The sequence below is a fragment of the Lutra lutra genome, chromosome 12 (genome assembly GCF_902655055.1).
Source record: "Lutra lutra chromosome 12, mLutLut1.2, whole genome shotgun sequence".
Lineage (NCBI taxonomy): Eukaryota > Metazoa > Chordata > Mammalia > Carnivora > Mustelidae > Lutra > Lutra lutra.
This window is the reverse complement of record NC_062289.1, coordinates 47,729,811-47,744,256: the sequence shown is the minus strand read 5'-3', so window position 1 is coordinate 47,744,256 and position 14,446 is coordinate 47,729,811. Positions and strand designations below refer to the sequence as shown.

The 14,446-nt window shown below is 41.1% G+C and overlaps 1 protein-coding gene across 1 annotated transcript in view; it reads right to left on the bottom strand.

Annotated features, from left to right (window-relative positions):
• Positions 1-14,446, bottom strand: part of OSBPL1A (oxysterol binding protein like 1A) — a 237,375-nt gene that overhangs the window by 22,650 nt on the left and 200,279 nt on the right. Inside the window, exon 18 of the mRNA XM_047696489.1 lies at positions 3,283-3,397. Coding sequence (XP_047552445.1) covers positions 3,283-3,397 — 115 coding nt within the window. The remainder of the gene's footprint in view (positions 1-3,282; positions 3,398-14,446) is intronic.

The following is a 14,446-nucleotide window of genomic DNA, read 5'->3' as shown; positions in this document are numbered from 1 at the left end:
CCAGACCCTAGATCTCACCATTTAGCCCTTGATCTCGTGGGAGACTTCCTGCTGCTGTGTTTGCTCGTCTTGCTAACTCTGCAGTAATACAGTTCCTGGGGGGAGGAGAGTGCCTTAGACGCCACACCCTGCCGGAGCCCCTATCCCACACGCTGCTCTGCAGTCCCTGTGCCCACCGACCTCATGCCTATTCAGGCATTTATCACAATGTGCTAGGCTTCCTGACTCCTTCACTGGGATACAAGCTCCTTGAAGTCAAACCCTCTTTTTAATGATGCACAACAGTTCCCATGGCAAAATGTGAGAAAAGGAAGGTTACAAAGCAACATGTTCAGCAGTAGGTTTTATAGACCTAGAAACAAATGCCAGAGGGTCACGGCACCAACTAGTTAACAGCTGTTACCTTGAGGAGTGGGCAGTACAGGGGATCTGAATTACTTCTTTATGCTTTTCTGTGCTCTCTAAGTTTCCTACAATGGACACGCATTGCTCTTTTAATCAGCAGTCAGGAGATTTATTTCAAAGTCTAATACTTTCAGCCTGGCAAAAGGAAGTGAACAAGCTTGCGCCGCGGCAGCTGGGACCGCCTTACAACACACACGCTGACCCGCTAGTCATAAAATGCACAAGAGAGAAACGAGATCTAAGCGGCAGAAGGGAAAAAGAGCAACAAAATCTGCTCAGGTTAGTCCAGTCCTAAGTGGCGACACTAAAGTGGTTTGAAGAGTGAGTCCTGAACAGAAAGCAGCATGGTGGCTGCAGGGGGCAGGGGAGCTACAGGTGACACTGGTATGAAGTGTTCCTTCTGGAAAGGCTGGCTGGTAGGTGGGGACAGCTGCACAACAGAGTGAAGGCACGAACTCCACTGAACAGCATGCTCAGAAATGGTTAAGATGGTACATTTTATGAATGGGCTCGGAGATCAAAGGCCCCTTGCTACCTCATGCTTGTATCACCTCAAGTAAGTCCCTCACCTCTCCCCAGATAGGCATTTCATTGTGTGCTTCACAGGGCTTGTAAAGATTAATTCATATATGACACTTAGAAGAGCAGCAGGCGTACAGTAAGTGAGCAATAAACGTTAGCTATTATCATTAAGAACACATGCGAGGACGTCAGGTCCTCCAAGATGCACAGAGGCAAGGGGGCCTCAAAGAGTAGGATACTTCGCCCTGTCACCTGGGACACTGAGCTGAAAAGCTACTCAGAAGGCAGTATGGCTTCCAAGTTTTGTTTTGTTTTGTTTTTAAAGATTTTATTTATTTTAGAAATAGTACAAGTGAGCAGGGGGAAGGACAGAAGGAAAGGGAGAGACTCTTAAGCTGATTCCATGACCAGAGTAGAGTCCCACACAGGGCTCGATCTCACAACCCTGAGATCACCACCTGAGCCGAAATCAAGAGTCAGAGGCTTAACCGACTGAGCCACCCAGGTGCATCCTGTCTTCTGAGTTCTGGTTTTTGACGTGGAAGAGAGTGAAGGAGAGGACACCTCCCGGAGCCCCAGCCAAGCCGGATGGCTGCAGTCCTGTGGGAAGGCTCAGCTGGCTGGCTGCTCCATCCAGTCACCAAGAAGACAGGGTTCATCAGGGGGACGACTCAAGCCCTCTCCTTCAATGAGTGTGTGACCCACACTGTGCTGTTCGTGCTCTCTACGTTTCACTCTATCATGTACAACAGCAGGGTGAGGCTTCATTACAGGAAGGAAAAACTTTAGCACTAAGCTGGATTCTGCATTTTTCTTTTAACCCCAAACAGCGCTAGAAGGACAATATACTCCCTGAGGCAGATGTGTTCGAGGCGACAGCATGTTTCCCTGTGCTGCGTTACAGAAGATCGGATGAGAATCCTGGCCTAGGGGCTTAATCTTTCATCTCGAAAGCAACACTAGGTGCGCTGCATCTCTTCACATATATTCTCCCAGGGAAAATACCCAGGCAAGGATGGGAGGGCAAGGGCCTGCTGGCGGCTCAACACAGCTGGCCAGGCTTCACAGGAGTTAGTGAGCCAGTGAGAGAGGGTGCACTACAGACCGGAGACCAAGGCACAAGGGACATACATGGTTTATCATCAATTCAACAGGTGGATTATTTTTAATCATTTGAAAAGCTCCTAAAATTCTTAAATAAGCTTCTTTAAATCCAGTGTTGCAATCCAGAATGACTTAAGCACCTTCTTCCTACTTCTTTTAATAACTCAGAATGTATGCATTTAAGGAACCAAAAAGATGTTGGGCCAACATCTGGGCCCAACTAACAGAGGAGGGGTACGAAGGAAAGAAAAAGACCCTGGAAAACATATACACATAAATCAAGTCCAAGATAACACCCTCACCCCCTCAGAAGAGTATAAAAAGCTATTTTAAAATATAGCAATGGATGTATAACTTTATTGGTTCTATTAGTCAAATTATTTTAAAGTAACCTTACATTAATTTTAATTGTTAAAATCTACAGCTCCCTAGATATGTAATGAAAAATTCAAGTGACGCAAACTATATTTTGTTCTGTCTTGGAAATTTTTACTTCCCATATAATAGTCTGCTATTGGACTCTCTTGATACTGTATGCAACTAATTAGTATTGTGTAGATTCCAACAACAGGAAAAGAAACAACACAATATGAGGGTCAAGTTTCAGGCAGAAACATTAGCTGGACTACTTTTATCACTGGGAGCATCAGTCAGCTGGAAAAATTAAATATTTATGCCAGGCAGTTCCACCCTGTGACCCAGCTAAAAACAAAGTTTAAATTTATCCATGCAAATTAATAGCAACCAATGATGAAACTGAAGAAACTCTTAATTGCAATTTCTCATCAGCTGACAAACTGAGAATTAAAAAAAAAAAAAGAGGGAGAGAGAAGGAGGCTTCATCACTTAAGCACTAATTAAACAACCTGAAGGCAAGGCCAAGTTTGATCCCAACTAAAATGGAAAACGTTATATGTACGTAAAGTCTAACACTGTAACAACCATATGTGCAAATATTTAAGACCTGGGTTACCCAGAGAAACTTAATTTAGGTCTTAGGCTAAACCTGCCTGCTCATTTGCCCAAGCGGCCAGCTTGCAGGCAGAGTCCTCACCCAGGAGTGTGACTCGAGCACTAAGTGGGTTTCTAGACTCTTCAGTGATGGTCAAGTGCTAGCTGCAGTCCTGGCTCTGTTCCTTGGATGTGCCTTCTGCAAGATGAAGCTGGCACTGGATTTTTCCTTCACAACACCCTCCCCCATACACACAGACCTCCCCTAGCTACCAAGGGGTAAAAATTCATCCCTCTTACATCTGAGGGCTTTGGAGGGTCAAAGGTCTCTTTCACATCTGCTGCTGCTCGGTCCCCTCCCTCCATAAGATGTCTACCATCTACTAGGTTATCTTGCACGAGAGGTTCTTGCTGTCTGAATACCACCAATTAGCCCAAAGCAGTCACTCGAAGAACCCACAAGAGAGTTCCCTTGGGACTATCTGGATGAGTGGTCTGGAAAAAGCCTGCTGCCCTCATACCTTTCACTGCTGCTTACAGCACTGTTCCTCAACTCTCACAGACCAGGCCAAGGGGAACGCAACAGGGGAACTAGTGGAAGATAACACAGCCAGAAATGAAGGAACTATGGGGCAGGAAACAGGTGTATCTTTGTGTATAAACTGAACCACACTCTGTGAACCTTGGTGCAAACCAATGGTGAAAACAAAGAAAAAGACCAGGAAAGCTAGGAGGAGAACGACAAACAGATAAGATATTCCTTTCCCATTCTTCCTGTCTAGTAGCTGAGTCTTTGCAGACTTGGATGGACAGCCACTATGCAGGAACGTGGAAGGACGACAGACGCACTGGCTGAAGCTGGAACTGATCTCTGACTTCACGCTGTATTCCCTAGAGGTGAAGTCACAAAGACTGTCCCTTAGCCACATGGGCCACATGCTTGAAGGAAACCCATTTCCAGGTGCTCAGCCTCCACAGGCACTCTTACCTTAACGGTGGCAGGCCCAAGCAGACACCTGCACTGGATGTCATGCTGTTTCTCTTTTCCCACTTCCCCTTTCCCAGCTACCCTTCTGCGATGAGGAGTGGGGGAGGACACCTCCCACCACCTTGAATCATAGTATAGGATTCTTGCCCTAAAATGTAAAACTCCGCAGGGTGCCAAACGAAGGGAGGGTTAGAAGTACAGTACTGGGGTCAGGGAAGCCACTTTTAACTGAGACCCCATTAGTCTGAACTCCATGGGCTCCATGACTTTTTTCTGTTTCAGTTAAGGCAAAGACCTGACATCAGAAATGGGGCCTTCTAGCTGTTTCTACCATATTGGGGTATTCTGACTTCAGATGATCGCCAAATGAGGTGGTAAAGATGCTAGGTTTTGTTTAACTACTTTGCTGTTTCTGATCCCTGTCTCTCAAGGCAGTATTAACAATGCACCAGCTGCGGCAACGCTCCAGATTGTATCTAGGTCCGTATCAGTCTTAGATTTAGAACTCAAGAGTAGGACAGCTGTCACAGTGACATATACTAACATATTTATCTGACCCCCAAAATAACATCACACTCCTGACAGCTGACCTGGGCTGTGTCAGAGTGCAGTCCGGCTCCACGGCCGTGTGGCAGGCCCTCCCATCAAGCAAACGAGCTGAATCTGTGTCTTTGAGGGAAACATTTTACAGCTCATGCTAATATGAAAGTTATTATATTGACACAGGTGTTTCAGCGAAAAATATTTCCATTTTCTCAGCCCCTTCACATTGTTACAAAGTGTATGTGAGTAAGAGGAAAGAGCTACGTGAAGCAAAAATTACATGCCCTGGGAAAGCTGCTCTGGCTACCTTTCCCAAAGACCAAGACACCTAGGACGTCAGTGGAGGCTAACAAGATGTTTCACAAGTTAAAGTTTTCCAAATTTTTGTTTGTAGTGACACTGAAGACGTCCTAATTGAGTTGTCAACTTATGGATCATAAAAAATATTTCTGATAATACATTGCTATCTGGGGCGCCTGGGTGGCTCAGTGGGTTAAAGCTGCTGCCTTCGGCTCAGGTCATGATCTCAGGGTCCTGGGATCGAGTCCCGCATCGGGCTCTCTGCTCAGCAGGGAGCCTGCTTCCCTCTCTCTCTCTCTGCCTGCCTCTCCGTCTACTTGTGATCTCTCTCTGTCAAATAAATAAATAAAAAAAAATCTTTAAAAAAAAAAATACATTGCTATCTGAATTTTGGTACACAGTTGGGAAAGGGTCAAAAAACTGAAGGATATTGCTAGATGCTTAAAAAAAAAAAAAACCCACCAAACTCCTACTCCCATCTGTCTATTAATATGAGCAAGGTTTCTTAATCCTTAAATCTATTAAAAAATAATAATCATTACTAAAAATCCTGTCACAATCTAACAATAGGGGACATTCTCTGATATCTAAACCCAACTGAAAAAATTTCATTTTATGAGTAACATTTTACCTTCTATATTAATATTTTCATAAATTTGGCAATGCTTGTTATTTTGATCACTCATATATTAATACTCTGAAGAATAACTTGATGCAGAGAAACTTTCATTATTAAAATCTTATGGTTATGGGATATATGCTATCAAATTTTTATTTTTGTATGTATTTTTGCGATAGCAAAGTATGATAATCAATAAAAGAGCTTCAAAGATTAAAAAAGTTAAGGATAATATTCCATAAGAAATATGGAATGGAAATATGAGTTAAAGGAGCAAATGGACTATAAACTTTTCAACTCTTAAGGAACAGCTTGCTCTTGCATTCAAGCCTCTACGGTATTTGGTTCCACTGGACAATATTTAAAAGAGTGATGTAACATTTTTAAAGGTCAGTTTTTATAAATACATCAGGACTTTTTCATCTCTGATAATAATCCAAATACTAAAATTCTAGGACTCCAGGACATTTAACAAACACAGGATTGGCACCCGCAAAGCCATGAGCACAGATGCCTGCTCCACTTTTGTGTCTATATACCCCACTTGCCTCACCCTGGTGCCAGCCCTGGTTCCGAAAGTCACTAAGTGTAAACACGGTGACCTAACCTCTGGGTGAGTCCCACTGAGGAACCCTAAAGGGAGGAGAGAGAAGAGGAGGAAGAAAACAAGGAAAGCACAGGACAATAGGATTATGAGATTAGAGCCCTCCAATAAAAGGACAATGGGAATAAGGAAGTAAGGCTTCAGACTAACCAGTATCAGAACTGATTCTGAGCTGGGAATTGAGTATCAGTTATGTAAAGTATTCATTTCATGTAGTATAATCCAGCAGTTGGTAACATAATCCTGTCCAAAACAGACTGGAAGAATAAGGAAGGATGTCAATTAGTTTGGAAATCTAAGTCTCTATGTTCTTTTCAGAAAAAAGCAAAGCAGACTGTGTGCATCTCTGGAAGTGGAGGATGGGGTCAAAGTGAGCCGGGCTGGGGAAGGGGCTGCAGGGCACGGCGGTCCAGGAAGGCAAAGGATTTGGAGAAGATACTCTGACCTTCTTCCTGATGAAGACAAATTATACTTAGACAATACCTAACAGATAAGCATCTCTCACGAGTTCATAAAAGCCAGGTATTTTTGTTTTTTGTTTTAAAGTTTTTAATTTTTATATAATCTCTACACCCAAAGTGGGGCCTGAACTCACAATCGGAGATCAAAGTTGCACGCTCCACAGACTGAGCCAGCCAGGTGCCCCAAAACCATGTCCTGTGAATAACGACACTATACCACCATAAGGGGCATTCTTTTTTTAAAAAGTTGGGACTGGACCCCAGTTCAGAGTAGAACTGTGGATGTTCACACTCTCTACTCTCATCTGGTACGCTCCTCAATTTACAGAGACATCATGAAACACTCTGGTTTGACACCAAATATCCTCCGCTACTTTTAAGACTTATTGTTATAAAACTGAGAAGCTGGGACTGTGAAGCTTTGGGGAAGAGCTGGCTGAAAGAAAAGTGCATGGTTTTTGTAACTGAGATTTACCCACAGAGTAAGGAACTCAAGTGAATGGATTAAGTGTAACAGAATCACAGAAATGCAATGCAGGATTTTAAAAAAAAAGTCTTCATTTTGACTTCAGTGCAATAAAGGCTACAGACATTACATTTTTTTTTAAGTTTTGGACTATTTTCTTTTGGAAGATAGAAGGAGGTTGATGTTGGAGGAGTCAATATGAAAAATTACTTTTAAAAATTTAGTCTGGGGTGCCTGGGTGGCTCAGTGGGTTAAAGCCTCTGCCTTCGGCTCAGGTCATGATCCCGGGGTCCTGGGATCGAGCCCCGCATCGGGCTCTCTGCTCAGTGAGGAGCCTGCTTCCTCCCTCTCTCTCTGCCTGCCTCTCTGCCTACTTGTGATCTCTGTCTGTCAAATAAATAAATAAAACCTTTAAAAAAAAAAAGAACTTGGTATAATCTATACTACACAAATGATGACGACTAGAACCACTGGTGGAAGTTAGAAGATGCTGATATAAAAGTCTGTCTCACAGTTATAATACAGAATACAAAAATGATAAGGAAGAGATTCTTATTAGGTAAAGGTTTTAAACAGAGGCTGAATGATCTCTTTCTGTCATGGCCCAAAAAGGCACTCCTGCACTGGGTGGGAAGCTGATTTAGAAGAGCTAGGCCAGGGATGCCACTAAACATCCTCTAGGGAGGAAGATGGATGCCCACACAAAGAATTATCAGCTTTAAGTATTAGTGGGGCCAAAGTTGAAAAACCTCCCTCAGAAATATGAAAGCTTCATATACAAGTTTAAATTTGCAGGGCTACATTAAAAAAGATAAATTCATTTTCATAATAAATTTTATTTGGGAGTGATGTCGGCATCATGGTGCTGTGAGTCATTCCTCTTCTGTTCCCTCTGTTTTACAACTAACTGGACATACATACCCCGGAAGGGGGAAAAGCAACAACAACAACAACAACAACAAAAAAGACACAGCGCCTCTGCACTGCGTTGGTACCAGGATGCCCAAGAAATGCCTCCATCTGTGTTCCCTAAAGTGGGTGGACCAGACCGTGGAAGAGGCGGGGGAGCTGGCAGCGGTGGCCAGGGATGGCAGCGAAGGCAGCAGCTGGGCCTGCAGTGAGCCAGCACAACCTTTCTGGCAGAGGAGGTAGAGGGGTAAGGCAGTGAGTGGGGGGTGGTCTGCCTGACGGGCACTGCAGCTGGAGGGACCAGGTACCCTGAGAAAAGACCCCAGTGGCTGGAGGGAGCAAATTAAAGGGAAGTAGGCAGACAAAGAGAACTGAAGGAAAGCATCTCCTTCTCTATGCCCCAAGGGGCAAGAGGCAAAAGCCTGGCCCACAAACCTCTGGAACCCTTCCCACTTGAAGATCCCCCCACCTGGCCATGGGTACACCCAAGCCCCAAGTGCTAAGTACATACCAACCCCCACTTTGCCACTCCTCTGCTTTTTTCATGCTCCCAACCCTTAGCAGGAAGTCAGTGCTGGTAACAAAAATCAAAAAGTTGTGCTATAGCCCCATCTTCTGGAAAACAAAAGGAAAACCCCCCATCTACCAACCTGGTGAACTGTTAGAATCAAAGTAAACAAAGCCTTGGCTAAATAAGAAGTGTTCACAACTTCAAATGTGGAGGCAGGGGCACGTCTCATCTAACACTGTGAAAAATCACTGGAATATGGTTATCATAAAAAAATAATTCCAGCAATGGAACCCAAAGATATGGAATATTACAATCTAACTGGTAATTTAAAATAGCAGCTATGATGAAATTCAAAGAACTGTAAGAAAACTCCAAATGGCAGTATGGTGCTCACAGGAATAAAATTAACAAATAGAAGTGCTTTATCAGAGAAGCTGAAATTCTAAAATAGAAATAAATTCTGGAGCTGAAGAACTCAATAAATGGGATGAAAAATGCATTAGAATGTGCTGGAAATGCAGCTGATCATATGGAAGAGAGGATTAGCAAGCTTGAGAACAGAAATATAGAAATGATTCAGGTGGAAGAGACAGAAGAATTTAAAAAAGTGAAAATAACCTATGAGAACTATCTGACTCCATCAGAAATGCCAATAGAGAATAATGGGTATCTTAGAAGGGAAGAGAGAGAGAAGGCAGCAGAGAGTGCATTTAAATAATAGGTGAGAACTTCCCAAACCTGAGGAAGCAACTGGATATATAAGTCCACGAAGCTAATAGAACACCTTCTTGTCTCAAGGCAAAGGGACCTTCTCCAAGATACATTATATTAACATTGTCAAAAGTCAGTAATAGGGGCGCCTGGATGGCTCAGTCAGTTGGATGTCTGACTTTGGCTCAGGTCATGATCCCAAAGTCCTGGGATTGAGCCCTGCATCTGGCTCCCTGCTCCACGGAGAGCCTGCTTCTCCCTCCCCCTCCGCCTGCCAGAAAGTCTCCCTGCTTGTGCGAGTCTGCACTCACTCACTCTCTGTCAAATCAATCTATCTTAAAAAAAAAAAAAAAAGTCAATAATAAAGAGGGAATTTTAAAGCTACCCAGGAAAAAATATACAGTAACCTACAAAGGTCCCCGAGTAGGCTATTAGCAGATTTCTCGGCAGAAACTCTATAGGCCAGGAGAGAGATGAATGACATATTCAAAATACTGAAAGATAACAACTGCCAGCTAAGAATACTCTACCTGGCAAAGCTATCTTGCAGATATGAAGGAGAAACAAAGGCTTTCCCTAACAAACAAAAGCTAAAAGAGTTCACCACTACTAGACTTGCCTTAACAGAAGTATTGGAGGGAACTCTTCAAGCAAAGAAACAAAAAGATGAAAGTACGCAAAATTCCATCTGATTAACCAGGCAAGTAATAATGCTATAACTGCTTTACTATAACTTTTTTTTTTTTAGAATACTATTAAACTCGCATTAGAGCATAAAGGAAAAGAGCATTGAAAGTAACTATAGGTACTGTAACTTGGTAACAAAATCATAACATAAAAGAGATATTTACCTTTACCTTTTCTGTAAGTTGTACCAAAACATCTACTTCTTTCATTTGTACCATTCCTTCAAAGTATTTGGTACGCCCCCCACCCCCCGCCAAAAATAGATAATTTGTAACAGCAAAGGATAAAACCTTTGTGGTAAATGAAGACAGAGTGCTATCAGCAGAAAAAGGACTACTTTGTGAGATGTTTTATGTAAACCTCATGGTTACCATGAAGCGAAAATCTAGAGCAGAGGCACAAAACATAAAAAGGGGGGAGACTGAGCAAATCACTATGGAAAACGACCAATTTACAAAGGTAGAAACAAGAAAAAAGAAACAATAGAGAGATAAAATAACCAAAAGACCACGATAAAATGGCAGTAGTTAGTCCTCACATAACAATAATCACCTTGAATGTAAATGGACTGAACTCACCAATCAAAATGCAAAGTAAACAGGGTGGATTAAAAAAAACAAGAGCCAGGCACTGGGTGGCTCACTTGGTAAGTGTTCAGCTCTTGGTTTGGCTCAGGTAATGATCTCCGTCCTGAGATCAAGTCCCATAAACAGCTCTGCACTCTAGGCTGGGTTGGGTGGGTCCGGGGTGGGTCTGAGATTCTCTCTCTGCCCCTCCTGTAACCCTCAAGCCCAGCTCGTGTACATGCTCTATTTTATATTATATATCTATAAATAAAATATATAATAGAAAAAAATATATATGATAATATATATCTATTTAATAATATATATATTTTTTTCTATTATATATCTCTTTATTATAAAAAAACAAATCTTAAAACACACAACACACACACACAAGAGCCAACTATGTGCTGCTTAATAGGAGCTCTAAAGACATTCATAGGCTCAACATGAAAGAATGGATGACAATACTGCAAGCCAAAAAAGAAAAAAAAAAGTTTGGTGTAACCATACTCATATCGGGCAACATGGATTTCAAGCCAAAAAGGGTACAAAGAAGGTCATTATATAAACGATAAGGGGTGTGTCGATATATCAAGAAGATATTACAATAATAAATATATACAGTCTCGACAACGGAGCACTGAACATGTATTAAACAACCCATAATAGATCTTTTGGGGGTGACACCTGTGTAGCTCAGTTGGTTAAGCGTCTGCCTTTAGTTCAGGTCATGATTTCAGGGTTCTGGGACTGAGTCCTATGTCCAGCTTCCTTGCTGGGCAGGGAGTCTGCTTCTCCCCTTCCCTCTGCCCCTTCCCTGCTTGTGCGTGCTTGCTCTCTCTTGCAAAAATAAATAATTAAAAAAAAAATAGATCTTAAGGAAGAAACTAAAAACGATATAGCAACTGTAGAGGAAGTCAGTACCCAGTATTAGCAATGGATAGATTGTCCAAAGAAAGATAAAATCACATCACACCTTAGGATAGATGGAATTAACAGACATTTACAGAACCTGCTATCCAACAGCAGCAGAATACACATTCTTCACAAGTGCACCTGGGACATTCTCCAGGATAGATAGGAGGATAGGTCACAAATCTTAGCAAATTCAAGAAGATGAAAGTCACACCGGGTATCTTATCTGATCACAATGCATGAAATAGTAATCAGTGAGAGGAAGTGAGTAGATATAAAAATATGTGGAAACTAAACATTCTTCTAAACAACCAATGGGTTAAAAAAGAAACCAAAAGGAAATAAAAAATTATCTTGAAACTAATCAGATGAAAACACAACAGATCAAGTATTGTGGGAGGCAACATAGCAGTTCTGAGGGGATAGCAATAAATGCGTTTATGTTAAGAAATTAGATCTCAAATAACCTAACTTTACACCTCAAGGAACCAGAAAAAGGAAAAGTTAAGCCCGAAGTTAGCAGAAGGAAGGAAATAATGAGGATCAAACTATAAATAAATAAAATAGCAGAAAAACAATAGAAAGGATAAATGAAACAAGGATCTGGTTCTTCGAAAATATAAACAAAATCGACAAACCTTTAGCTAGACTAAAAAAACCCTCCAAATTAGAAATGAAAAAAAGACATTACAACTGATACTATAAAAATACAGTGAATCATAACAGACTACTATGAACAATTATATGCCAACAAATTATATAACATAGAAGAAACATACATTTCTAGAACACATAACCTATCAACACTGTGAATCAAGAATAGAAAATCTGAACAGACCAATAAGGAGGAGAGAAATTGAACAAGTAATTAGAAAAACTTCCAACACAGAAAACTCCCAGACCAGACAGTTTCACTGAATAATCTACCAATATTTAAAGAAGAATTAGCACCAACCTTCCTCAACCTCTGGAAATATCGAGGAGGAAGGAACACTTCCAAACTCAATCTGTGGAGCTAGCATTACTATGATACTCAAACCAGATAAGGACACCATAGGAAAACTATCAACCAATATCCCTATGAATACAATGTGAAAATTCTCAACAAAATATTAGCAAAACTGAACTGAAGAACACATTAAAAGACTACACACCATGTCCAAGTGGAATTTATCCCTGGGATGTGAGTATAGCTCAACACACACAGATTAATAAATGTAAAGATAACATCAAAAAAAGAAAAGAAAAATCACAGGACCATCTCAGTAGATGCAGGAAAAGCATTTGCAAATTCATCCTTTCATGATCTCCTTAACAGATTGGGTATGCAAGGAACATACCTCGACATAATAAAGGCATATTTGACAAACTCAAAACTAACATTATACTTCATGGAAAGGAAACTGAAAACGTTTCCTCTAAGATCAAGAACAAGGCAAGGATGCCTACTCTCACCACTCAGATCTAATACAATACTGGAAGTCCTAGCTGGAGAAATTTAGCGAAGCAAAGAAATAAAAGGCATCCATTACGATGGTGTGAAAGTGATATGCATTCAGTAGAGACCACATTTCAAATTTTGATTTTAGATCTTTTCCTGGGCTAAGCACATGTATGATACTCTCTCATTATGCCACGCAGTGGCAGCTGCAGCCCCCAGTCAGCCACACAACTACAAGGGTAAACAATCAATACCTCAGAACCACTCTACACCCATTCAAACCATTTGGTTCAATAAATTACAGGAGATATTCAACACTTTTTATAAAACAGACTTTGTATTAGATGGTTTTGCCTAACTGTATGCTAATATAAAGATGGACTAGGCTAAGCTGTGATGTTGGGTAGGTTAGGTGTATTAAATGCATTTTTGACTTACGATATTTTCAACTTAATGATGGATTTATTGGGACGTAACCTCACTGCAAACTGAGAAAGATCAGTATAGAAACGCCAAAGAATCAGTAAACACCACACACACACACAACACAACTGTTGGAACTAATCAGCAATTTCAGTAAAGTCGCAGGATGCAAAATCAACAGGCAGAAATCAATTACACTACTTTACACTAATGATGAAGCAACTGAAAAGATAAAACCATCCTATTCACAATAACATCAAAAATAATAAAACAGTTAAGAACCTTAACCAAGGATGTGAAAAATCCATACAATGAAAACTACAAAACTTTTCTGAAAGAATCAAGTCAAAAATGGCAAGACATCCATATTCATAGATGAGGAGAATACTGTTAATATGTCCATACTACCCAAAGCAATCTACAGATTCAACGTAATACACATCAAAATATCAAAGACATTCTTCACAGAAATAGAAGAAACAATCCTAAAATTTGTGTGGAACCATAAAAGAGCCTGGATAGTCAAGGTAATACTAAGAAAAAAGAACAAAGCTGGTGGTATCATACCTCTGGATTTCAAACTATACTATAAAGCCATAGTAATAAAAAACAGTATGGTAGTGGCACAAAAATAGTCATGTGGATCAATGGAACAGAACAGAAAGCATGGGGCGCCTGGGTGGTTCGGTCAGTTAAGTGTCTGCTTTCAGCTCAGGTCACGATCCCAGAGTTCTGAGATCGAGCCCCACATTGGGCTCACTGCTTGGCAGGGAGGCCTGCTTCTCCCTCTCTGACTGCCACTCCCCCTGCTTTTGCTCTCTGTCAAAAAAATAAATAATTAAACAAAAACAAAAACAAAAACAAAACAGAAACCCATATGTGACAAACTCAAGCTGATATTAACACAGCTACCACAGTTAACACATATCTAAAAATAGATACATCGACCAATGGAACAGAATAGAAAGAATAGAAAGTTAAACCCTAGCATATCTGGTCAACTACTATTCAACAGGAAAGCCAAGAATACTCAATGGAGAAAGGAGTCTCTTCAACAAATGGTGCTAAGAAAAACTGGACACACACATGCAGAACAGTGCAACTGGACACCAATCTCACATCACTCACAAAAATTAACTAGAAATGGGTCAAATACTTCAACCTAAGAGATGGTACCATAACTCCTATAAGAAAATATGGGAAAAAAGCTCATCAGTATTGGTCTTGGCAATGATTTTGGAGGCGGGATGTCAAAAGCACAAACAATAAAAGAAAAAAGCAATAAATGGGACCAATATCAAACTCAAAAGCTTTGGA